The sequence below is a fragment of the Lynx rufus genome, unplaced genomic scaffold (assembly GCF_022079265.1).
Source record: "Lynx rufus isolate CCGP_SWC_20201006 ecotype Redwood Valley unplaced genomic scaffold, mLynRuf1.p SCAF_6, whole genome shotgun sequence".
NCBI classification, from domain to species: domain Eukaryota; kingdom Metazoa; phylum Chordata; class Mammalia; order Carnivora; family Felidae; genus Lynx; species Lynx rufus.
In genome coordinates this window covers 88,202,356-88,228,719 of record NW_025814878.1, presented here as the reverse complement: position 1 = coordinate 88,228,719, position 26,364 = coordinate 88,202,356, and the positions used below count along the sequence as shown (strand labels likewise).

Below are 26,364 nucleotides of genomic sequence, written 5' to 3'. Positions count from 1 at the left end.
GCCCTTCCAATATCTTGATTTTAACCCACTGAGAATTATGGCAGTCTTTCTATCTATGGAACTTTAATATATGGAATTTTAAAGTTTATTTATGTATTTTAAGAGAAAAAGTAAGAGAAACGAGAAAGGAAAGAGGGAGGGGCAGAGAGAAAGGAAGAGAGAGAATACCAACCGGTCTCCATGTTGTCAATATGGAGCCCAAGGTGGAGCTTGATCCCATGAACTGTGAGATCATGATCAAGCTGAAATCAAAGAGTTGGACATTTAACTGAAAGAGCCACCAGGCGCTCAGTCCATGATTTATGGAAATTCAAGATATTAAACTTGTACTGTTGAAATCACTAAGTTGTGTGATAATTAGTTATGGAAGCAACAGAAAACTAATATAGGTCCTAAGTAATACATTGTTAAGGGGGAGGTGATGTTGAGCTGAGACTATGTAGCTTTAAAGAAGGAAGTGGGAAATGCCAGCCTACCTTTGTTATGTTTATCTTCCTTTCCCTGCATCTCCCATTCTACACCCCATGTGAACAAATACTTGCAAACTTAAAGATGAAAACATGATTTCTTAATTTCATACTACCTCCAATATCTAACTCCATGTGTTATACATGTTTGGTGTTCACCTAATGTTTATTTATTTAAATATGTTTAATTGTAGTGGAATAAAAGGATGTTAATTAAGGAAATAAAGGAGACAAATATATGTCATTCTTTTTCGATAAACAGGAGGGTGTATGTATTCCCTCCTTATCCTATATGGAAATTGCTGGATTATTACCAGTGTAAGTAGAGAGATTGATGGATATTTACTTTTTACATAGTTATAATCACTGAGAAGAGCAGGGAGCTGTCTTCTCCCACCAACTAACTGAACATAGGGCTCCTTGCTGGAGAGTGTGCTGCAACTGATAGTGGAGAAGACTGGAGCCCTTCAGCCCACCCTTGCTTTCAAAAATGAAACCCTCTTGTCTCCTTTCAGCCCCTGTCCTTGACTTCAATCTTGATTCATTTTCAACTTAACTATTTCAGCAGTTGCTGCTTACTAACAAATATGCAGCACTGCTCTAGGATTTGAAAATACATTTTCAGACATGGGAATTTTCAGTATTATGTTTGAAAATGCCAATACCCATTTCTTGGCCGTTTGCTGATGATGTAGACTATCAGTTCCCTGCAAAGGAGATAAATCGTTGTTATAAGAAGCTGATTAATGCTCTGTTTCTCTGCCTTCTTGGCTCTGGAATGTCTAACATTAGGTCACCTGATCTAAAATAAATAAATGAATTCAATCTACTCTAATATGCCTTTAAAATAATATAGTAAAAGCAAAGGCAGGTGTTAAGGCAATCTTTTTTTTCTTTCTTTTATAATAAGACAAAATGCCTGCTAAAACCTCTCATTTTTATTTCTAGGTTTGTAATTTACTCAGTACAGTTGACCTTTAAACATATATGGGATATACACAGACAGGATATCAAATGAAACAAAAGATTTCTTGGTTTTAATGTATGGCATTTAAATACTCCTTTATTGCACTATTTATAAAACTGTTTTATAGAACACTAAAAAGTATTGGGCTGTTTAAAAATGTTAATCCTATAATTAATAGTCAGAGGCATACGCTTTCCCCCAGCACAAGGCACTGATATTCTAAATCTGTCACTCTGAACTTTACAGTAGGAGACAGCCATCTGCCTGCATGCAGCCATCTAAAACAAAGCAAGAATATATGTTCTTATGTTTCCCCTGTGAGATGCAGGATCATTATGATAAATTAGGCAACAAGGTTTAGCTAATATGAATTAAGATAGCATATGTTGAGAAAAAAACACATATTAAATCAAACCAATTCAATAAAAGTCAATGCTATTAGGTGATTGGATAGGGATGATTTGATAAAATAGAGCACATTACGTAATGCTAAGTAGAAAGGAAACATGTGTATGGGTGACCCATTACTGAGTCCCATAGCCCTAAAAAACCCTTCTCTGTGTTACTGAACCCAGCACAATTTTAATTACGGTCTATACTTAATTTAAACCTCAATTTTGCTGTGAAAAATCAAAGTTGTTAAAATAAAATACTTTAATATCCTCTCACAAGAATATTAACTGGAAGTAAAAAAGCAAGGTTGTAAAGCAAAACCAACTTCTGGGGCACCTGGGTGGCTCAGTCGGTTAAGCGTCTGACTTCAGCTCAGGTCATGATCTTGCGGTTCATGAGTTCAAGCCCCGCATCAGGCTCTGTGCTGACGGCTTGGAGCCTGGAGGCTGATTCGGATTCTATGTCTCCCTCTCCCTCTCTCTGCCCCTCCCCCACTCATACTCAGTCTCTCTCTGTCCCTGTCAAAAATAAATAAACATTAAAAAAAATTAAAAAAAAAAAGAAAAATCAACTTCTAACATATCTTTACTTATAGATGCCTGTGCAATTATATATATTTTTTTTCAGAGAATTGTATTGCCATCATTAATAAACAGATTTTTCTGAAATTCAAATCTTGTTCATCTACTTTCTACATTTCAGGTTTTACTGAAATCATTATAGAGATAGATATGATTCTTTTCAGGTCACCTAATGTGCTCTACAGTTTAATTTTATGTGGATCACAGTAATAATCCTCTCTGTAGTAAAAATTTAGTAGATCAACATTAATTTCTTTAGTTTTCTGGTTTTCAAAATTTCATTTTATTTTATTTGAGAGAGAAAGAGAGAGCACACGCATGAGGAGGGGTGGGGGGGGGGGGAGAGACAGAGAATCTTAAGCAGGCTCCATGATCAGTGTAGAGCCTCATGCGGGGTTCAATCCCATGACCCTGGGATCATGACCCTAGCTGAAATCAAGAAGCAGACATTCAATCGAATGAGACACCCAGGCACCCCCAAAGTTTTATTTTTTAAAGAAAATTCTTTTTTTCCTGAAATAAAGATACTTTTTATGTAGAGACTAAAGAGTAAGAAAATTCAGAAATTCCATGCCCTGCTATCATGTTAAATTTGATATTCTAACTAGTATAGCAATGGAGCATCATGGTTAAATGTGAAGTCTGGAGTCAGCCAAGATTGCTTCTAATCCTACCTCTACCACAGACAGACTATGAGACCTTCAGTGAGTAATTTAACAGAGTCTAGGCTTTAGATTTCTCATTTGTAAATTGGTTTTATAGTTCCCAATTTTATAGTTTTATTTTTTTAATTTATTTTTAAATTTATTTTAAAATTTATTTTAAAAAAAATTTTTTTTAATTTTTTAATTTATAGTTCCCACTTCAGCTGGGTTATTCTGAGGGTTAAATGAAATAAGATGCATGAAACACTCAGTGCAGTGTCTGGTAAATCAGACCCTTCACAGTGATAGTATGTAAATTCCATTCTGGAAGCATAATTTCATATATTTTAGCTGTTGAATGTACTCAATAAAGGACTCATTAAAAAATTATTTTCATAGCAATTATCTTTAAGTTCTAAGCATTTTAATACTGATAATATTTCTAATATACATATATATATAGAGAGAGAGCAAGAGAGAGAGAGACAGAGAGAGAGAGACAGAAAGACAGAAAGAGACAGAGACAGACTGATTTAGGGACTGTTTATCCAAATCAAGATTTTTACCATGTAGGTGAAACACTGAAACTGGCATAGAATATTGTTTATTGAAATCTACACTTAGAAATTGTGGCATTTGGCCAATCTAGATAATACTATAAAAAGTCTCATCATGGTACTAGATTCCTGACTCATGGGTCTTAGGCGCCCATCCTCATCTGTCAATCGGGATTGTAAAATGCATACCAGTATGAATTATATTTAGAGCACTAGATTGAAAACACAAACCTGTTCTTGACTTTATGACTGAAAGAAGAAAGGTACTTAATTCAAATTTAAGGGATAAACGATTAAAACAACATAAAATTCTTATACTTAGAAATAACATTCCAGGGGCGCCTGGGTGGCTCAGTCGGTTGAGCGTCCGACTTCGGCTCAGGTCATGATCTCACAGTCCATGAGTTCGAGCCCCACGTCAGGCTCTGTGCTGACAGCTCAGAGCCTGGAGCCTGCTTCAGATTCTGTGTCTCCCTCTCTCTCTGACCCTCCCCCCATTCATGCTCTGTCTCTCTCTGTCTCAAAAATAAACATTAAAAAAAAAAAGAAATAATATTCCAAATTCTAAAAATGCACATTACACTGCATTATAAGTATTACACATGAAATATTTCCCAAAAAAGGAGGAAAGAAAAAGATAATACTATGACAACTCATACTATGAAAAAAGAGTTCTATTGCATAAATTTTGTTTAGAGTATCACACAAGCTCAGATATTACTCAAAGTTCTTTAGAAAGTCTGTAATTGGCAATAATTATTTACTCACAGTTTCTGATTATTTTGCACTCAGAAATTAGTACTCTATACTGGATTACCTAATTTTTGCAATGCATATAATCCAATTATTAGTTTTTAAAATATTATAAATTCAATAGGAAAAACATTAGAATGTAAAAGGCAGGAAGTGATTAATAATGCTGAAAAGAGAAAAATAAAATATCCCTAACAACAAATATAAACAGAGATTCCCAGTCCTTTTCCTGAGGTCAATTTTCTACATTCTGCAACCCAAAACACCAAATAGAATTAAACCACAGTCAAGCCTTGGGTTTAACTCCAAATAAGCCTGGATTTATATCTTTCTGGAGAAAGTACAGGTCTGTACATCCAGTGTTAAAGCTGTTCAGTAAGGAGTTAAAGGAGGGAGAACTGGGGATTCAGTAGGAGAGATAAGGATTATGGCTGGAGGGTCATTTGTAGTCTAATGTGTATGACTGACCATGATATATAGCCAATAACTAAAGACTCCTCATTTCATTACATCAATTTCACTATCACTAGTAAATTTGATTAAAAAAACATTAAAAATCAAAGTATAGATTAATAAATTAATCTAATAAATTAGTAAATAAAAGAATTTATTATAAAAATAAAAATAATTAAGAAGGGTATTTTTCTAAAAATCTACCTAGCATGAAATTAAAAAAAGAAAAAGCCCTCTCAGAGATTTAAATGGCTAAGTGTGGATCTAAAAGAGCTTTACAGTCCAAATTATGTTCCTAGAACTCTACTTACAGAATGTAGTATAAATGGTCTCATACTGTAGCAGAATTGGCAAGTCTCATATTTTGCAGACATATGAAATATTCACTCAAAAATCAAGCAAAGTGATGTTTTCAAAAGCATTTTACAGTTAAAAAATAGACTTTAAGGATACATATTATTTATACAATGAGACTGAAAATAGACCATGTTTCCATTTTTTTTGCTTTTAACTATATTTACTTGCTTACTTGGCTGAATATTAACACATAACAGTCACACAGGGTTATTTGGCAAGAAGAGCTGAATAACATATATGTACCTATGAGTTTGCTTCCAGAGGTCTCACATTTTGGTGTTGAAAAAGGATTTAAACACAATCTTGGACAAATAATGAAATTCTCTGCCATATGAATCACTATCCAATAGTAATCCCCATCCTCACCTCCTCAATTTAGAACCAGTGATTAATTTTACATGGAAAACAATGTCACTTTTCAGCTATTAGTGTAAGGACATGCATCATGACCTAATGCCTTTGTAATCTGCCCAGGGCGTTTCTGGCTCTAATTGCCCATCACTGCTTTAATTAACTGAGTGACTCTTAGGAGGCCATTAGATGTTTGCAATAGGGAAATTCTCTTTTGATTCATAAACAGCTCCATTAATGCTAAAACCATGTTCTTAGGTATCAAAAAAATAACCAATCTTAACAAAATAATTTAAATATGGGGATCTGCTTACGAAATACAAAAAAACAGTGATGTGATTAATAATTAAGCAATAAAAATAGTATACAATAGAACCTAATTTTTTCTATGCTGACAAAAGATGGACACATCATAATTTTAGAACAAACTACATAAAGAACACTACATTTCCACCTAAACTCTTATTTTTTGTGGCAGCTGAAAATATATTTTGAACGGCAATCCTAATGGAGAAAATAAAATCTTAGGTTTGCTTCTACAATACTGAACCAAAAGTGTTCTATCATAATTCATTTTTAAATAAAATTATACAGATGTTTCTTGTTTCTGTCAACATGCTTACTATAAGGTTGTAATTCTCTTGTCACCTCTAGAGAACTTTTTAAAAACAAATGAAGATCGATTACCTTGTTCACAGAAACGGCCAGTAAAATGTAGCGGACAGTCACAGTGGAATGAGAAGGTATCGCTGGAGAGAGAGACAGGATGACAAGTGCCTCCATTGTAACACAGGTCCTCCTGGCACACGGGTGGCGCTACAGGAGGGGTGCCGAGGGAGGCCCATGTGGCGTCAACCCCTTCTGTTGCACTAGAAGGAGCAACAGAAGACACTGTAGACAGAGTGGAATCCTGGGATCTAGATTTATAACAAGATCAGAAAACACAATATAAGTAAAAGTACATGAACTTAAACAGAAATAACAGAAACTCTGGTTTAAAATAAGATGAAATAAAAACAACACATATCAGCGGTTTAACCTAGGGTAAAGAGAATTAACATGTTTGGTTTCCACTTGTGGGATTTACAAATGTTGAAAATGCCTGAGCTCTAGAATGTGACCTCAGGTGGATCACAGAGCTATAGCCCATCTATGTGGTTCTGAGAAGCTAAATTAATTTCTTCTAAGTACTTAAGAAACCTGAATGTATCAGCCTCCATAAGCCTAATTGTTTTCTTACATAAAAGAATCAGAATGTGGCTAAGTATAGCTCTACTTTGACTATTTTAACCCTCATGAACCTAAGTTAAAAAAAAAAATGAGGCCATGTTACATTTTAATGGTAAAACTGCTTGCACTTGACTTATTTCTAGGTTGATTACTAGAAATGTGTATTCCTCAAAGTGACTTGCATTCAAGAGTTACCCAAGAGGTACCTTAGAAATGCCTGCAAGTGATTCTCTTAAATTTTTTTCCCACAAATTTTACTACCAGTTTAATTTTCTTCTTCCTTAAAAAATAATGAAACAACAACAAAATCCCTTTGAATTAAGTTGAAGTTCCTTACTTTTATATTCAAAGCCTCTTGGTAATGGAATTCTTCTTTGCTTTCCAGCTCACTTTATCGTGATTCCTAATAAATACCTTAACTTCACTCATACCCAATGAGATTACTATTCCTTCAAAACTCCGAACGTTCTGAATTTAGGCAGTTTGTTGAACTACTTTCTACGCATTGTTGCTCCTCTCTTGCTATCTAAGTTTCACCTAAAGTGCCAAGTCAAAATCTATCTTATTTCCTCTAGATAGCCTTTCTTCTTCATTGGTCCTTAAGATGAAATTGGTATTTCTTTCATCTTTAAAATTCCGTATGTCAATGTACCACTGCTGGAATATTTTCCACTGGCTTGGAGTACATTTTTTAATTTTAGGTAGAGCTACAGGGTTTTTCTACCTTCCCCCCACACACAAATTCCTCATTTTGGCAGAATTCCTTATTCATAGTAAACAACTGAATTGATGTCTTCAGAGCGCTCCTGAGTGTTACATTACTGTTTGGAAGTAGTGCTTTTGGAATTTTCATTTAATAAAAATCACTAGGAGAATTATCTTTTTAATATAAAAAAAATCTTCCTGCAATAACAAATAAACAACAGCTTAACTATCTGAGCAAATTTTTATTTTGTACATTGTCATAAAGATAAAACTTTGGCAAAAGAAGTCCATTCAAAAGTTATCTTCAGACTGACGTTTAGAGACTCAGTCATTTTTGCATCTCCTGTCTATTACCATGTCAATTTATTGGAATAAAAAAGCTGAAGAAAATGAAATAGATAATTTATTAAAACATTTTACCAAAACCAAAATAATATTAATTGGCAGGTCATTTCTTTTGTTTTACAATGCTCTTGCAACCTGAAATTTCTACTTATGATGTTTATCACAGGTTGTAACCATATATTTATATTTTTGATGAAGCCAAACTGTCTTCTCTGTCCTCAATGTCCACAAAGAATGGATGGATCATCTCTGCTCATTTCTTCATGTTATCCATAACAGCAATGATAATCCTCAAGTAGACTTTTCAAGAAATATTTTATAAACTAATTTGAATAATTTTTGTAAACATCCAATGTACCACAGTACCAGCAAGAAAAATAGCAAGTGAAAATAAGTTTATATTTAGGGTCCATTTCATAACTCCATTACACACCATGTTTGGTTTTATAAATAATATAAATTCTAACACTTCTGATGCAATCTTGCAATCAACTTTCTCAGATTTCATTCTGTTAGATTAGCATAATTCTCCCCATTTGTACTCATAGTATAAATTTGTCCCTTTAAAGTAACTTCCATTAAGCAATGCTAATTTGAAGTTCATGGGATTTATTACTCAGTATTCCGTATTCTAATTTAATTTTTATTTCATTGTTTCTGAATGATTTCACCATTTCATCTATCTCTTGCTATAGACTTCATGAACTGCAGTCAATTATCTCTTTCAGGAATAAATTAGACTGAATTAAATGTCACTACTTCTTTCTTCTACAGTAGCTGCTAAGGGAGTCTATGTCTCACCTGAAAAAATCAATATGTTGCACATTTCAGCTGCTAGCTGATTATACAAAAATAATTACTGTTAATTGATCCATCAATTAAAACAGCAGGGCCATAAATCAAATTTTGAAAACAGCATTAATTTAACATATTCTGTTTTTAAGGTCAAATTTGGTATTTGATATATCACTATTAGCAGCCCTTCACTTTCAGTGTTTTTCTTTTCTTAAATTATAAATTATGTCATAACCTCACCTATTTTACAATTAAAGTAAACTTTATTCAATTTTAATAGATTTAAAAAGAAACAAAAATTTCTTCTGATAACATTTTAACTTATTTTTACTTTATGTAAAATAGGTTAAACATATCAAATAAACATGGACATTAAATACAATTAGATGATAGTCATACTGATATAATTAGTAATGTACAAAAGGAGCATTAAATTTGTAATTGCTTTCATTCTAAAAATGACTATATGAAAGCTTACAAATAAATCAGGATTCAGGGTTTTCAACACTTTTAAATCAATAATATTGTAAAACTTCATTGCCTTTCTTATTACTATCAGTCTAAAATAATAAGTATAAAGAATCTGCTGGATTGTCTCTTGGGTATCTCTGGACAAGGATATAGTGATGAACCAGTCATTGGTATAACAAGCAGTAATCTCTAAAGACCTTTTTCTGAATGAATTAATGATTGAATGATATGCTAATTTTACTCAAAATCAAGCCTGATCCTTAGAGAAAGGCACCTTGATATGACAGTGATTGCTAATCATGTTGTGGGAGTTCTGGGTGGAAGAAAGAAAGACCCTCCACTCATTGTCTCATTCCTGCCATTCTCGCATTTCCAGAAAGTTCTACAAAATCATTTGCCTGGCAGGCAGCAAGCAATTCACATTGTTTCAGCCTGAGGGATTTTACTTGTTAGCTGACTTTATCACTGTTTAGCATACATTTGTCTGGCCTCAATTTCTTAGAAGAAAGAATGGACTCGCTCACAATTATGAAGCCCTGCTTCATAAGCAGAGAAGAGGATTTTTGGAATTATGAGGAAGTATTAAAAAGAAAAAACTTAGCCAGAGGAGTCTTGAGTTTGTGGCTCTTAACAGTATAGGGGGAAAGAAATCTTCAAAAATCATTACAATTAAATTTTTAAAGTGGGAAAATAATCTAGGCAATAAAAGACATATACTTGATGTACAAATAATATGTATACTGTTTTTTAAAAATGAGAATAGTTGTATAAACATACATACTCCCTTCTACTTCATCTTTTCACCTACTAGGATATGCTCATCTGCTCTTTCCTTTTTCACCTAAAAATAATTCTTAGCATGCTGCCCTATCAGTAGGTACAGTTCTTCATTTCCTTTTTAAGTTGCAAAGTGTTATACTGTTTAACTATACATTATTGCTTCTATCAGTTTGGAATTAATATATTTAAGCTGTTTCAAGTTTTTCCTCTAATATCTGGGTCATACATTTATTTTAATAGCTATATAGATATACTTTGCAGAGGATACCCATTTAAAGTACAAGAGTCAATAAATTTTAGTAGATTGAGAGGTGTGCAAACATCAACATAACCTAATTTTATATTTTTTCTTCCCTAAAATTGTACTATTTCTGTGGAGTTTCTTAGTGGTCAGGCCCTCAATTCCCATTTAGGATAACTGTCAACATCTAGTCATGTTTTAGTGGTGGTGGCGAATAGGAATAAACTCAAAGAATTTAATTTCTGCTCTATCAAAATCTTGAGAACATCATGCTATCAAATAGAGCTTGAAACATACTGAAAAATGGCTTCAAAATTTTATTTAAATTGTCAGCATTGTCTACTAGCTTCAAAATTCATATTGTCTTGTCTTTAGTTTGATCTAATAGTGAATTCTTTCTGAAAGCAAAACAGAAAAATGTTTGCTATTTAAGATGTATTTAATTACCATAAATACATTAAAAGAGGAAATATGTAAAATTACTGTTAGTACTTATAAAATTCTCATCTGCCATTCAAGACAAAAATTAAATATCAAACAAAAATTATACCTGCAAGAATTGATCTGAAAACACTAATCCCAGGTATCATTACTCCTCTTTTTTTTGCATAACATTATGCAATAGAATAATCATATCCTAATAACAAATGCAATATTTAACATTTTATTTTATTTTTTCCTAAAGTTTATTTTTGAGAGAGAGAGAGAACAAGCACAAGTGGGGAGGGACAGAGAGAGAGAGAGAGAGAGAGAGAGAGAGAGAGAGAATCCCAAGCAGGATCCAGGCCTGAGCTGTCAGCACAGACCCTGACATGGGGCTCAAACTCACAAACTGTGAGATCATGACCTGAACAGAAGTCAGATGCTTAATCAACTAAGCCACACAGGTGCCCCAATATTTCACATTTAAAGCACAAGTAAATTCATTCACTATTAACATAATAGTGGGATTTTAAAAGATCTTGTTTTCACATTGTCCCAATTTTTCTCACTAAAGAAATACATTTCTCATTCTCACAATCTTGTATGTTTTAGCTCTTACATATTCATAGATAAGGTTCCTTAGATCACAAGCATTCTCACATAATCGAAGTTCGCAGAATTGCTGTGTGTTAAGCAGAATAGTACCCCAAGGCATTCCAAGCCGCTGCTGTCCCTCAATATACAGGGTGGGTAATTTTGAAGAGCTGTACTCTCACTGATTGGTTATGATTTTCTTTTCCCATGTCAGCCCTACTGAGGATTGTTCCTGATCACAGAGAAGGTGCAAGCTGTCCTGATCTTGATTCCCGAGTCCAACCCTGCATGGGAATTAAATCAATGCTTTCTGCCAATATGCCAAATCAGTCAAATAGCAGAAATGTTGGATTTCTTTCCTTTTCTTCCTTTCCACATCTGAAATTCTACACCCCCCTCCTTTTTAAAAAACTAGTAAAATATCTTTTCTACCTTCTGTCAGTTCTTCTACATTTGTATTTTCTTTTCAGTATCTGACTTTAGTTCCTGTTTTTCTGTAATTCATCCTTCTCACTGTTCTTGTTCTTATTACTCTCATACCAAAAATTATTCCAATTGAAATACACATTCTTCTGTGATTTGGTTCCATCTCACTTTTTGGTTTTGCCTGCCTCCAGTGCTTTAATGTATGTCCAATACAAGTATGTTCTAACCACACCTTATATAACTTTTAAAATATTTTTCAGTATTTTTACTTCAGTTTATAGGAGATAATTATATATGACAGATACTGCTCTAGTCTATGTCTTTTCAAATAAGATTTCCTGGTCTTTCTGAGAATTTTGTAGTGTTTTCAGTTTTCCGTCTCCTGTTATTCCTGTTGACAATTAGTTTGCTACATGCAATTTTCCTTCTATTGTAGAAAACTTGTTTCTCTTCTCTGGATACCTTCAAAATGTTCTTTTTGGTCTTTTTCTTTCCAGTTTTTCCACTGTGATATGTTGAGATATAGAATTATTTTTATTCATCTAGCTTAGTTTTTTTCTGGGGAGATTTTCTATATGAAGCATCTATGCTTTTCACATATTCTGGAAAAATGATAGCTTTCCCACATTCATTTTAAATTCTTCTATTAAAACATTAGATGAAATAAAATTTTCTCATTTTATCTTCCATGTCTTCAGCTCCTTTTGCAACATCTCTCTCAATTCATAATAGTTTCTTCAGATATATTATTCCATTCATTATTTATCATCACAGCTCTTTTTTATTTATTTTGAGAGAGAGAGAGAGAGAGTGCGCGTGCGCCAGGGAGGGGCAGAGAGAATCTCAAAACAGACTCTGCAGTGCAGGGCTCCAACTGCTGTGTTCCTACTGCGGGGTTTGAACTCACGAACCATGATATCATGATCTGAGCTGAAATCAAGAGTTGGATGTTTAACTGACAGAGCTACCCAGGCGCCCCTCTTTATAGCTCTAATTGCTGTTTAACTTGTCAATTTTTCAATTTAAATTACTATGTTTTCACTTTTTACACTTCTATTTACTTGTTAAAAGCTCTCTGTTCAGTTTTCATGGTATCTTTTTCTTTACTCATACTCTAACTTCCCTCTTTTACTTCTTAGAAAAATCAAGCATAAATTTTTTTATTCTATATCTGGTAATAATAACATCTGGTCTTTGCAGATCCAAGTCACCTCCTCTTCTTTCTGCTGTCTCATCTCTCAGGGTGATTTTTATTCCCTTTCAAATGTCTTATAATATTTTCACTGTAGACTCATATTCTTTGGAACTATATCTGTGAGAATACTTTGAGGCCTTAGTGTAAGGCATTTCTTAGAGGACTTATATTTGCTTTGTTCATTCCATGAGGGCAATTTCAACCTGGAAACACTAAAAAATAAATTTTTCTTTAAGACTTTTAAATAAATAGGAAGTGGCTCATTTATAGTATAATCCCTGGAACCAAGTCAACAAATATTTTGAATAAGTTAATGATATACAGGTTTGGATCACAAACCTCCATAGTGAGCTAGTTTGTTGTTATAGTTTTTTTTAATTTTTATTAAGTTTTAAATTTTAATTCCAGTATGGTTAACATGCAGTGTTAAATTAGTTTCAGGTATACAATATAGTGATTCAACAATTCTACACAACATTACTCAGGCTCCTCATGATAAGTGTACTCTTAATTCCCCTTCACCTATGTCACTCAATCCCACCTCCTTCCTCTCTGATATGCTTTAATTTAAATGAGTACCCTCAGTTAAAGTTACTATTATTTATTTGCAAAAGAGCATTTTGTACTTGAATCATACTCCAAAATACTAGGTTCTAAAAGATATAAAATATTTCACCCAAGAGAAAAAGAACACAGAGTTTCTTCAATTACAGTATTATACATAATTGGGGAAGATTTTTTCCCTCCTACCTAAAGCTAATGCACAGTCAGGAAAATTTTTGTCAGATAGTTTTTTTTTTCCTTTCTTTTTATTTGGGGGGGGGGTAAGGATTTTTCTCATTAGTTTGGTATTTTAATAATTTATTAAAATTATTTTAATATTTAAAGAGCCTATTTAATATAGGCTCTACTTTAGCCTATATTTTATGTCTGACTTATAGTTGGAATGTTTTTCAGCCACTACATTACCCAAAATGGAAGTCACCATTTTATTTTTCTTTAATTTTCCAGGAACTTCTCAAAATACACGCCTGTTAAATGAACACTTTATTTTTTTCAACACTAATATATATGAATGTTGCATGTGAATACGTGTGTGTATCTTTAAGTTTTTGTAGTTCTCCATATATTCTTTATAGGAGTAGACTTAGATATGGGTGTACAGCTTATAATTCTTAGAAAATGCTTAATATTATTTTGTATATTTGTACCATCGAACACTTAATTGTTATTCTATGATTATTTCTCTTTTTAGGGCTTAAAATCTTAAAGCAACTTTATTTACTTACTTAGCTATATCAGTTCTGATATATAATAATTGCTAAAGATATATTTTTTGATTTTATAAATTTTCTTTTCTTTTTTTTTTTTTTAATTTTTTTTTCAACGTTTTTATTTATTTTTGGGACAGAGAGAGACAGAGCATGAACGGGGGAGGGGCAGAGAGAGAGGGAGACACAGAATCGGAAACAGGCTCCAGGCTCCGAGCCATCAGCCCAGAGCCTGACGCGGGGCTCGAACTCACGGACCGCGAGATCGTGACCTGGCTGAAGTCGGACGCTTAACCGATTGCGCCACCCAGGCGCCCCTTATAAATTTTCTAATCCATAGATACATTCTGAGGTGTGGCATAAAAAGAAACAAATCATTTTTAAATATAAAATTTAATGGATCATTATGGATACTGAACTCTACATCATGGATCCTTAAAGAAATCTACAAATTCACAATCTAATGCTTGTATTATTTAGATTTTTAAGAGCAAATTAAATTTAAAATAACATACTTAAAAAAACAGTATTTTTTACTAAAAGAACATTTTTACTAAATGGCTACATTTAGTTCTGTAAATCACTGAAGTTTGAATATCTTTCCACTATTGACAATAAGGAATATAAAAATATGCAGCATTTTTAGTAGGTGTTTTATGTCAAATGGAAACATTTATTATATTAATTACATTTCCTTTATGGAGAGATATTACTCTGGAATACTTCCAAGTTAGTATAAAACATACAGGAAAGAAGAATATACTAAAATATCAGTCGGGATTGAAAATGTATTATTACTTATTACCTGGAAAGTGCATCCAAATCAGAGACAGGAAAGTTAACAATCAATATGTCATGATTAAAGCCACATACTTAACTCCAGCTATAAGAACATGTGCACTGGCAAAAACAAATGCAAATTTGTCTTCTAGTCTTAAAATGAGAGAATAACTTTCTCACATTCATAGGAACCCCAGAGTATTTATTTCATAAAAAGAACTCCTTTAAGGAATCTAGATCTAGACATTACCAGCCAGGATTTGAAAGAAAAAAAAAAAAAAAAAAAAAAGATGGGTCAAGAGAAACGACATGTCAATTAATCCAGAATTCACTGCACATCATTCATTCATTTATTCAACCTAAAAGGACTTATGGAATTCTCTCTATGCACCAGAAACTCACTAAATATGCTCAGTAGTAGAACCGAGGCCCTCCTATTTATGAGCTTTCCATCTTATGGGGTTGAGAAAAAAAAAAATTGAGCAATGCAAGACTCCATAATGCATTAAGTGCTAACTAAACTCAGCACTGCTCAAATGTTGCAAATGTGCTAACATAATTTTATTCTCACAATACAAAAAGTGACCATTTTTATTTTCCTAAATTTACAGATGAGAAAACAGAGGTACACACTTAATAAACTTCCTCAATATCATAGGCAAACATATGGATTTGAACCCATATAGTTTGAACCTTGAACTAAAACTTTTCAAATTTTTTATTCCTGGCAGGGGACAAACAGATGTACTGATGGCAGTGCTGTAGACAGCTGTTATGGTAAGAGTAGAGCAAAAGCTATCAGAAAGTCTTCTTCATGAGGTTTATAGCTGAGTCTTAAAAAAAAACAGCAGTTGGCTAGAGAAGGATGGGCAAAGCAGCCTGTAGGTAAAGAAGCACACGCATGCAAACACCAACAGGTGAGTCTTGGGAGACAGGCAGGGGCTAGATTATGGGGAGATTTGTTGGCCAAATTTAAAGGCAATGTGAAGCCATGAACGTTTTAAGCAGGAAATCAATAATCCATATCTGTTTTGAGCTACCTTTCTGGTTTTAATGTGAAGAATAGTTTGTGAGGGAATAGTAGCCAGAAGTAATTCAAGTATTATAGGAATAAAAATAATCAGATTGGAACTTGAACTAAGAGTATGTTATTGGGGGTATAGTGAAGTGATAGCATTTCAGAAGGATTTGTTATTGAGAGTTTAGTTAAATTATTCTATAATATTGTTGCCTTGGCATCCATTTTGTGGTCAAGCAGCCCACAAAGTCCTTGAAGTGGCATAAGTCATTCCCATGAGTGCATGCCCTAGGTAACAGTTGGCAGAGTCACAAGTAAATGTAAGTTCCTAATATGACTTCCCTACTGCCTTTGTGATAAGCAGTCTCCCCCACCTCCCCCTGACTTATCCTCATGTGCCACCTGGTAAGATCCCCATGGAGCTTACCAAAATCCTGTTCCTTTTGGTTTGAACTGACCCATCTAGCTTTGGTCTAGGAACCCCAAAGCATTCCTGCTACAGACCCTAATAAGGCATTTATTTCAGATCCTCTTCCTCTCTCTCTGCTTGAACCCTGCTTTGACCTCCGGCATGACTCCTCAAGGCATGATGGTTACTTCCTCCAGAATTTGTGAAAAATAAACTTCTTTATTTCTATTCCAATGTGGTCTTCTGTTGAACCACGGCTCACCATGTAACATGTGGGGCTCTACTTAACAAATGCTAACTCTGTAACAAAGTCACATTTGGTTTCTGAAATGACTTTGTGATCAATTTCATATATGAGGTATGCATCAGTCAGGGACTGTCAGAAAACAGATGCACATTCAGAAAGAGTAACAAGTGAGTTTAATGAAGAGACTATTTTCAAGTTGGAAAAGCTTAAGAGAATCAACAAGTGATTGAAAAGTGTCCCAAGAAACAAATCTGTCACTGTCATTGAACCTGAATGGGCAAGAAAATGAAGTACTTTCTGTGCTGTGGACAAAGATGGACGTACAGAAGAAGCGGCACTTGAGAAGAGCTGTGGTCTTGGAGTAAGGAATGAAGCCACCACAAATTTATATGCAGCTGAGAGAAAACAGAGAATAACTTGACCTCTTCCTCTTTCTATTCCTTCAATGTCCTGCCATCTCTTTGGCCAAACTGAAAGTCAGAGGCCAAAGGGAGCTGGGTGGTTGTGGCCCATAGATGTCAGCCTCCCAGGGTACCATGCAGGGTGGAAAAAGATGGAGGGTAGATCTGGAAGTGAAGTAGTGAATAGGTAGTTCAGAGAGAAAGATGAAAAAGCATAGGTGAATCTCAGATTTTGGGTTTAGGTAACTAAGGAACAATTACCATTTAGTGATATGGAAGATATAAATTTCATGCTGGGCACAAGTGGTCTCAATCTTGATCTAATGGGATGATTTCTTACATAAATGGTAGTATCTATCTCCTTTTTCCAGAACTGATTTTTTTTCCACTTAAAAAGTATTTCTTTGGTAATTTGGGAGAAGAAACTTGAGCACATGAACTTATATCACCACTTTGTGTGAAAAATCAGTAAAATGTATCTTTTACAAGTAAATGGTGATCCATTTCATTATATTCTTGCTCAGTTGGGTCACGAAATCACAACCCTCGATATCATCATTTGCCAGGGGGCAGCTAGCAGAACTGCAGGCAATGTAGCCAAGGGATATAATCATTTCTCTAAAGAGAAAACCATATGGTTATTACAAATGCCTTATTATATCAGGAGAATGATTTAAGAGATTTATTTTAACCTATTAGCCCTAATACAAGAGAGCCACAAACAGCTAAAGCAATGTAGAAAAAACTGTTCATTTCAAAATTCAAAAGGCTACAGAAAAATACTAGACACAATAGTTTTACTTTCAAAATGTGATGGCTTACATTAAAAGGTAGTCATTGGTTTCTCACTACTGTGAAGAACCTGATATATTAGTTTGGGAATCTTAAAGTATGCACACAAAAATTAAACTCGAATCCAAATGTAAAATCATTCCTTAAAATTCTACTGTATTACAAAGAACAAGCTCAGGTACTCACACCCTAAATCAATTTCCGTTTAAGTTCTAAGGAAAGATCCAAATAGAGCCCTTTCATTGTTTTTAGAAATGTTTGCCATACTATTTTTCTTTATATAAACCTTGGAATAGAAAAGAATGTTATTTTTGTATATTAATCTTTTTCAAAAATACATTAGATGACCTCAGAAAATAAATAAGCATATCAAAAGGTGCTGAAGCAAAGGATACTTGCGGATATTGAAGCAGCATTGTCTATCTCATCTTGTTCTTAAACTCTCAATATTATATTACTGAAGCAATGGATTTAGCCTTGTCGAATATGAACATCTATTAATGGCTTGTCTGTGAAAGCTGGGCCATTGGCTTTAACCAGCAATGTCCTCAAGACAGTAGAGACAGTCTGCCCATGAATCATCACTTCTTATACATTCAAACGAATTGCCTTAAAATATTTATAATGTTTCAGCTTATCTTAAGGTAGATATGTTTAATAACCTTTCCGGCGTCTCAACTCCATAATCTCTATGAATTTTAACACTATATTTCAGAGAACTACCAGTACTATTCAAGGTAAGAATAAATGGGTCTCAGAGAATTATTGCATGGCTGAGGTTAATAACCAACAATAAACTCGGGCTGCATCTGACATGTGGGCAGTCTTATTTAATTGAGTGTATTAAAGTATCTCAGGAATGCCAAGGGGGATTCACTTTGAAGGAGAACAATGTGGCACCAATACGGAGGCACAATGCAAGAAAAATCATACAGAACTAATTTATAGTTGTTACTACTTTTCTAGTCGAAAAGCTTCAGTGAAGTGAGTCAGAATGAAAGCCAAATAAGTAAGTCAGGACAAGTTTCAAATGGAAAAAGGTGCTATGACAATACATAGAAGGAAGAAATTAAGACCATAACAAGAATTTAAGAAGGCTTCACAGAGAGGTCAATTGATCTGAATCCTGAAGTATGGAGAAGAGATTCCCAGATAGCAAAGGTTATCTATCCTAGGCTGAAGAAACAACATGTAGAAAAGTGTGAAATATTTCCATTATTGATATAGTTGGAAATTTTTTCTAATTACAGAGAATGGATGTGGAAGTAAATATAAATTGTGATGGGATTATAAATGGAATATTTTTAAATGTCAGCTTTTGAACAGACTGTCTTATAGATGTTGAAAAGTCCCAACTTCTCTTTAGAGTTTCAGATCAGAGCCAAACATGCAAGCCTGCGACTCCCTGCGGAAGTCCCACAGGTACCTGGGCTCTTACTTGCTCTGTCCCTTAAACTTCCTTCCCTTTCCTGGCTCTCCCACATGGCCCAAAGTCAAATTAGAAGCTTGAACATAATCCTTCCTACTCCCTTTTACTCAGGACACACATACATTCCATTACCAGGGTCTATTCAATTCATCAGTATGTACCTCAAAACTAAGTCCTCTTTTTACTATCACCACTTCTTGCCCAAGTGATTGCAAAAACAATCCATTTGGCTTCCTTGCCTTCAGTCATGATTCTGTCAATTCATTCACCACAATGCAAAGAGGGTGATCATGTTAAAATGTGAACCTGATCACATTATTCCCCTTAGCACATTCAGAGACTCCCTGTTTCTCTCAGTATCAACTTTAATGTGATTACCATAGCTTTCAAAGCTATTGGCAAGCTGGTTCTGCCTCAGGAGGTATCTCATCTTTAATCTCAGTTTCTGAACAATTTGTTCTCTTATGCTTTGTTCTAACTTTAGCTGGTTGAGGCCAATTTATATTTCAATTCTTAACTTAGAATATGGTTCTTCTAGAAAGCTTTGCCTGACACTCAAATCTACTTTAGACACATATCCCATATATTTAGCCCCCATACCTCTATCAGAAGTGTTACCACTTTATACAGTAATAGCTTATTTATTTGTATTTTCCCCTAGAATCTGAACTATAAGCTCAGGGATTTTATAAATTTCTTCCCTCTTCAGTGGAGTCCAGTCTCTTGAATAGTGATGACATTCAGTGTTTGTGAAATAGGTGAATAAATGTGTAGGGTCTTGATCAGAAAGACCATTCCATATCATGTTGAGAAGGCTGGACTTTATTCTACAAGTCAATGCTTTCAAATATGTCAGGAAGTACTAAAATCCATAAGGTAAATACAGGGGTTTCCAGGATCATCAATATTCCTCAAATTAATGTATCATTTAAATAGTTTAATAATTAATATTTGTGAGGCTTAAGATAAAACATTACATTTTCATGAAATTTTCTTTGCCCTCTGCTACTGGAGTAAGGCAGACATCTGTGAGTATTTGTTTACTCTTCTCAGCCTTTAATTACACACAGCAGAAACTCTTAAGAAACACTGTTGTAGGTATTGGCAGGTTTTTTTTTTTATATGAAATTTATTGACAAATTGGTTTCCATACAACACCCAGTGCTCATCCCAAAAGGTGCCCTCCTCAATACCCATCACCCACCCGCCCCTCCCTCCCACCCCCCATCAACCCTCAGTTTGTTCTCAGTTTTTAACAGTCTCTTATGCTTTGGCTCTCTCCCACTCTAACGTCCTTTTTTTTTTTTTTTTTTCCTTCCCCTCCCCCATGGGTTCCTGTTAAGTTTCTCAGGATCCACATAAGAGTGAAACCATATGGTATCTGTCTTTCTCTGTATGGCTTATTTCACTTAGCATCACACTCTCCAGTTCCATCCACGTTGCTACAAAAGGCCATATTTCATTTTTTCTCATTGCCACGTAGTATTCCATTGTGTATATAAACCACAATTTCTTTATCCATTCATCAGTTGATGGACATTTCGGCTCTTTCCATAATTTGGCTATTGTTGAGAGTGCTGCTATGAACATTGGGGTACAAGTGCCCCTATGCATCAGTACTCCTGTATCCCTTGGGTAAATTCCTAGCAGTGCTATTGCTGGGTCATAGGGTAGGTCTATTTTTAATTTTCTGAGGAACCTCCACACTGCTTTCCAGAGCGGCTGCACCAATTTGCATTCCCACCAACAGTGCAAGAGGGTTCCCGTTTCTCCACATCCTCTCCAGCATCTATAGTCTCCTGATTTGTTCATTTTGGCCACTCTGACTGGCGTGAGGTGATACCTGAGTGTGGTTTTGATTTGTATTTCCCTGATAAGGAGCGACGCTGAACATCTTTCCATGTGCCTGTTGGCCATCTGGATGTCTTCTTTAGAGAAGTGTCTATTCATGTTTTCTGCCCATTTCTTCACTGGGTTATTTGTTTTTCGGGTGTGGAGTTTGGTGAGCTCTTTATAGATTTTAGATACTAGCCCTTTGTCCGATATGTCATTTGCAAATATCTTTTCCCATTCCGTTGGTTGCCTTTGAGTTTTGTTGGTTGTTTCCTTTGCTGTGCAGAAGCTTTTTATCTTCATAAGGTCCCAGTAATTCACTTTTGCTTTTAATTCCCTTGCCTTTGGGGATGTGTCGAGTAAGAGATTGCTACGGCTGAGGTCAGAGAGGTCTTTTCCTGCTTTCTCCTCTAAGGTTTTGATGGTTTCCTGTCTCACATTTAGGTCCTTTATCCATTTTGAGTTTATTTTTGTAAATGGTGTGAGAAAGTGGTCTAGTTTCAACCTTCTGCATGTTGCTGTCCAGTTCTCCCAGCACCATTTGTTAAAGAGGCTGTCTTTTTTCCATTGGATGTTCTTTCCTGCTTTGTCAAAGATGAGTTGGCCATACGTTTGTGGGTCTAGTTCTGGGGTTTCTATTCTATTCCATTGGTCTGTGTGTCTGTTTTTGTGCCGGTATTGGCAGGTTTTATGCAAAGTGGAATGATATGCCTAGATTTAAATGTAAGTGTCTCAAAGTCACATTTTTTATTGTAAGTCATAAATAGGCATTATATTTTATACACTGGCTTTCTTATGAAAATAGCTAACAAAGTATTGCCTTATTCATATCACCATAGATAGGGTCCTGGGTAGCTGCTGATGCCACAACCATCAGCACAAATAATTTCAGTCCTAAATATTTCCTTAGGATTTCTGACCATCATGGTGAGCACCAGTGTTTCATCTCTCATTCCATTAAAGAAGGTATCATTCAGGTCTACACTGAATGATCCCTCACATGACACCATATCCAGAGGGACCACTGGACCAGAGCCCAGAACCAGCTAGACTCAGGCTTCCTTCAAGTCTAAATGGAGTGGCCAGAGAGACAACTTGTAAATTCAGGGGAATTCACCCTGAAGGGGATGAACTTTACCCAACAGAAGGGCAAAAAGGGGGGCCAGCGAGTATATTCATCTCCTTTCTCCCCCAGAGACTATTGTTATGATGTCCTGTATGAGCCCTCATAAGATGTCCCACTTGGCAGGGGCAGTTGTGTGGCTCCACCCATTGAACATCCGACTTCAGATCAGGTCATGATCTCATGGTTTGTAGGTTTGAGCCCCACAGTGGGCTCACTGCTGTCAGCACCAAAGCTGTCAGGGCAGAGCCTGCTTTGGATCCTCTGTCCCCTCTCTCTTCGCCCCTTCCCCACATGTTCTCTCTCTCTCTCTCTGGCTCAAAAATAAAAATATTAAAAAAAAAAAAAAGATGTCCCACATGGCGAAACTGTGACTGTTACAAATTTGTGGTCCCCTCAGTAATGCACACCTCTCTATTTACCCTCATTCTTCTCTGCTTCGCTCCCCTTTTCCTCTCATTCTGGTGACTATACTCAACATAAAGTTTTAATTCAGATTCTGTTCTCTAGAGAATCGGTACAAGAAAGCTAGATTTTAGAAATTAGTGACTTATCATGGTTCTGCTCCCAGGAGGTCCTGATTGAACAATTATTGGCCTTCTCTGTCTAACCTCGTTTTTGTATCATTGTGCCTGTTTTCTCATTATTTACAAAGCATTATACTATCCCATTATTTAAAAAGATTTATGACACTTCACAGGATATGCTAGTTTGAAAAACAGTGTGTGTAGGGGTGCCTGGGTGGCTCAGTCGGTTAAGCGTCCAACTTCGGCTCAGGTCATGATCTCATGGTTCGTGGGTTCGAACCCCGTGTTGGGCTCCATGCTGACAGCTCAGAGCCTGGAGCCTGCTTCAGATTCGGTGTCTCACTCTCTCTCTGCCCCTCCCCAGCTCACACTCTCTCTCTCTCTCTCAAAAATAAATAAACATTAAAAAAAATTGTTTTGAAAAACTGTGTGTGTGTTTGATGTCTGTGTATTTAAAATGTAGCAATATAACAAAAAGGCACATACTATGTTCAGTCTATGTCACTATACCAGATATTTCAGTTTGCTCTTCTAGATTCACTCTCCAGCTTGTTCTACTCTGGTCTGTGTCCAGGGAACTGACCCATCTGACTACATCAACAGGGCTCTTATGCTCTGTGGCTTTTGGTTTATTTGGCCCAATGAGGAACCCTAGCCAGAGTTGGGAGGGAAGCAGGAGACTGAAGTTAGGGTAATATTTATCCCTGCGGATCTCCCTCTCTGAGGCCATGTCAAGCTGGCTGAATCCCTTGATGGAAGTCATTGCTCCTCCATATCTTCCCCTTCCTTTGTCCTTTTGGGCCCAAGGGTGGTAACAGCTTATCAGCTATCTGCCTGGGGTTTCTACACTATCTCTGTGGTCTGATCACACTCCATTCCCCCTTTGTATTACTGTTACCAGGTAAATAAATCCTGCTTGAATTGTTGTAACATGTTGTGCTGTTGTAACTGTTTGGACCCTGACAGATACACCTGTCAGTACATCTGCCTTTGAGGAAATGACCTTGCAGAACTGAGTGAAGATATAAAAATATATGAAATTATGTATAGGGAGTAAAAGGAAACAGGGTTAAGGGCAAAGTTTTGGAGACTATCAGATTTCAGAGAAATGAGGTAAATGATGACTTGAGCAAGACAGAAGAGAAAGAGTAAAAGGCAAGAGTAAAACCTGGGGAGGATTACATGGAAAATCAAGCATAAAGTGTTTGGAAGATAAAGGAATGTGAAATGCTATGGAGAGACAAAAGGAACTGAGGCTTGAAACATGTTCACTTATTTTTAGCAGTTAAGCCATCACTGTTGACCATGATGTGGTCATGGACCATGTAGTGAGTAGCAGGTGTGGAAGTTAAGAGAAAAAGTGAGACCTATTCTTGCAAAATCCCCAAAACCTAGGGGGAAGAAAAAACAGTTTGTGAAATGATTAGATGCTCAAATTCTCACTAGAAACTTCTTCAAATGAAACAGTGCTTATCCGTCTATTATTATCTTTCTTTTCTCCCTCTATCTAGTTTTCTCTCCTTTTAAAATTTATTAACTATTTTTTAACATTTATTCATATTTGAGAGACAGAGAAAGAGTACGTGCAGGCGAGGGCCAGAGACACACACACACACACACACACACACACACACACACACACACAGAACCTGAAGCAGGCTCCAGGCTCTGAGCTGTCAATAGACAGCTCGACATGGGGCTCGAATCCATTAACCATGAGATGATGACCTGAGCTCAAGTTGGACGCTTAACCAACTGAGTCACCCAGGTGCCCCTCTAGTTTTCACTTTGTAATTTATTTTTAATTAATATTTCCACTACACAAGAAAAATTCAATGTACATACGAGTTACTGATAGCAAGTATTTAGTGATACAACTTAATGTTGTATCATATTCCTTTTATCTGTGCTTTTAAAAATTATTTATGACATTTTGATTTGTTTCTAATTGGATTAAATATTACCATTACAGTTAAAATGAGTTATTGCTGTTTTTTAATTTTTTTTTATTTTTTAAATTAATTTATTTTTTAATTTACATCCAAGTTAGTTAGCATATAGTGCAACAATGATTTCAAGAGTAGATTCCTTAATGCCCCTTACCCATTTAGCCCTTCTCCCCCTCCCACAACCCCTCCAGCAACCCTCTGTTTATTCTCCATATTTAAGAGTCTCTTATGTTTTGTCCCCGTCCCTGTTTTTATATTACTTTTGCTTCCCTTCCCTTATGTTCATCTGTTTTGTATCTTAAAATCCTTATATGAGTGAAGTCATATGATATTTGTCTTTCTCTGACTAATTTGGCTTAGCATAATCCCCTCTAGTTCCATCCACATAGATGCAAATGGCAAGATTTCATTCTTTTTCATTGCCAAGTAATACTTCACTGTATATATATACCACATCTTTTTATCCATTCATCCATTGATGGACAATTTGGGCTCTTTCCATACTTTGGCTATTGTTGATAGTGCTGCTATAAACATTGGGGTGCATGTACCCCACTGAAACAGCATACCTGTATCCCTTGGATAAATACCTAGTAGTGCAATTGCTGGGTCATAGGGTAGTTCTATTTTTAATTTTCTGAGGAACCTCCATACTGGTTTCCAGAGTGGCTGCACCAGTTTGCATTCCCACCAGCAGTGCAAAAGAGATCCTCTTTCTCTGCATCCTCGCCAACATCTGTTGTTGCCAAGTTGTTAATGTTTATTCTGAAAGGTGTGAGGTGGTATCTCACTGTGGTTTTAATTCAACTGTTTCACCTCAAAGAATCTATTTTAAAATTGTTCATTGAATTGTATCAGTTTTTAAAAAATTGTATTTATGTATTTAATTTATTTATTTGAGAGAGAGAATGAGCAAGCGTAAGCGAGGGAGATAGTCAGAAATAAAGGGAGTAAGAATCCCTTACAGAATCCACACCCAGTATGGAGCCTGATGAGGGGCTTGATCCCACGATCCTGGGATCTTGACCTGAGCTGAAAACAAAAGTCAGACACTCCACAAACTGAGCCATGCAGCCGTCCCTCAATCATACCACTTTAATAGCCAAGTGTGCAATAAACAGTTAACATGTTTATGCACATGTGTGTGTAACATGTCCTAATATACAGAATACAGTAAGTAGGTCACTTTGTTGTATGTTTGTCCACTATACAAATTATCATGAAATCCTTTATACTTTCTGACTTCATTTCCTCCTCTAAGTATCTAGACTACCACCATACTGTAGTCTGAGTGTTTGTGTTCTCCCAAAATTCACAGGTTGAAATGCTAACACACGAGGTGGTGGAATTAGGAGGAAGGGCCCTAGGGAGGTGATTAGGACATGAGGGTGGAGCCCTCATGAATGGGGTTAGTGCCTTTACCAAAGAGGCTCAACAGAGCTCCCAGTCTCTTCCATCATGTGATGACACAGTTAAAAGATAGCCATCTGTCAACCAAGAAGTCCTCACTAACCAAACACCAAATTGCTAGTTGCATGATCCTGAATTTCCTAACCACTAGAACTATGAGAAATAAATGTCTGTTGTTCATAAGCTACCCAGTCTGTGGTAGTTTTTTACAGCAGCCTGAATAGACCATGACTGGATTCTCCCAGAAGAGATTAGTATTTGAATCAGTAGACTTGAGTAAAGAAGATCCACCTGCACCAATAAGGCTGACATCATCCAGTCTATTAAGGACCCTACTAGAACAAAAAGACAGAGGAGGGGAAATTCTCTTTCTTCTTGGGTGCACATCCATCATCTCTTCCTCTCAAACACTGAAGCTTCAGGTTCTCAAATTTTCAGACTCTTGGA

At 35.6% G+C, this 26,364-nt stretch overlaps 1 protein-coding gene across 1 annotated transcript in view; it reads right to left on the bottom strand.

The window, feature by feature from the left end:
- Positions 1-26,364, bottom strand: part of EYS (eyes shut homolog) — a 1,631,667-nt gene that overhangs the window by 454,715 nt on the left and 1,150,588 nt on the right. Inside the window, exon 30 of the mRNA XM_047102761.1 lies at positions 6,211-6,440. Coding sequence (XP_046958717.1) covers positions 6,211-6,440 — 230 coding nt within the window. The remainder of the gene's footprint in view (positions 1-6,210; positions 6,441-26,364) is intronic.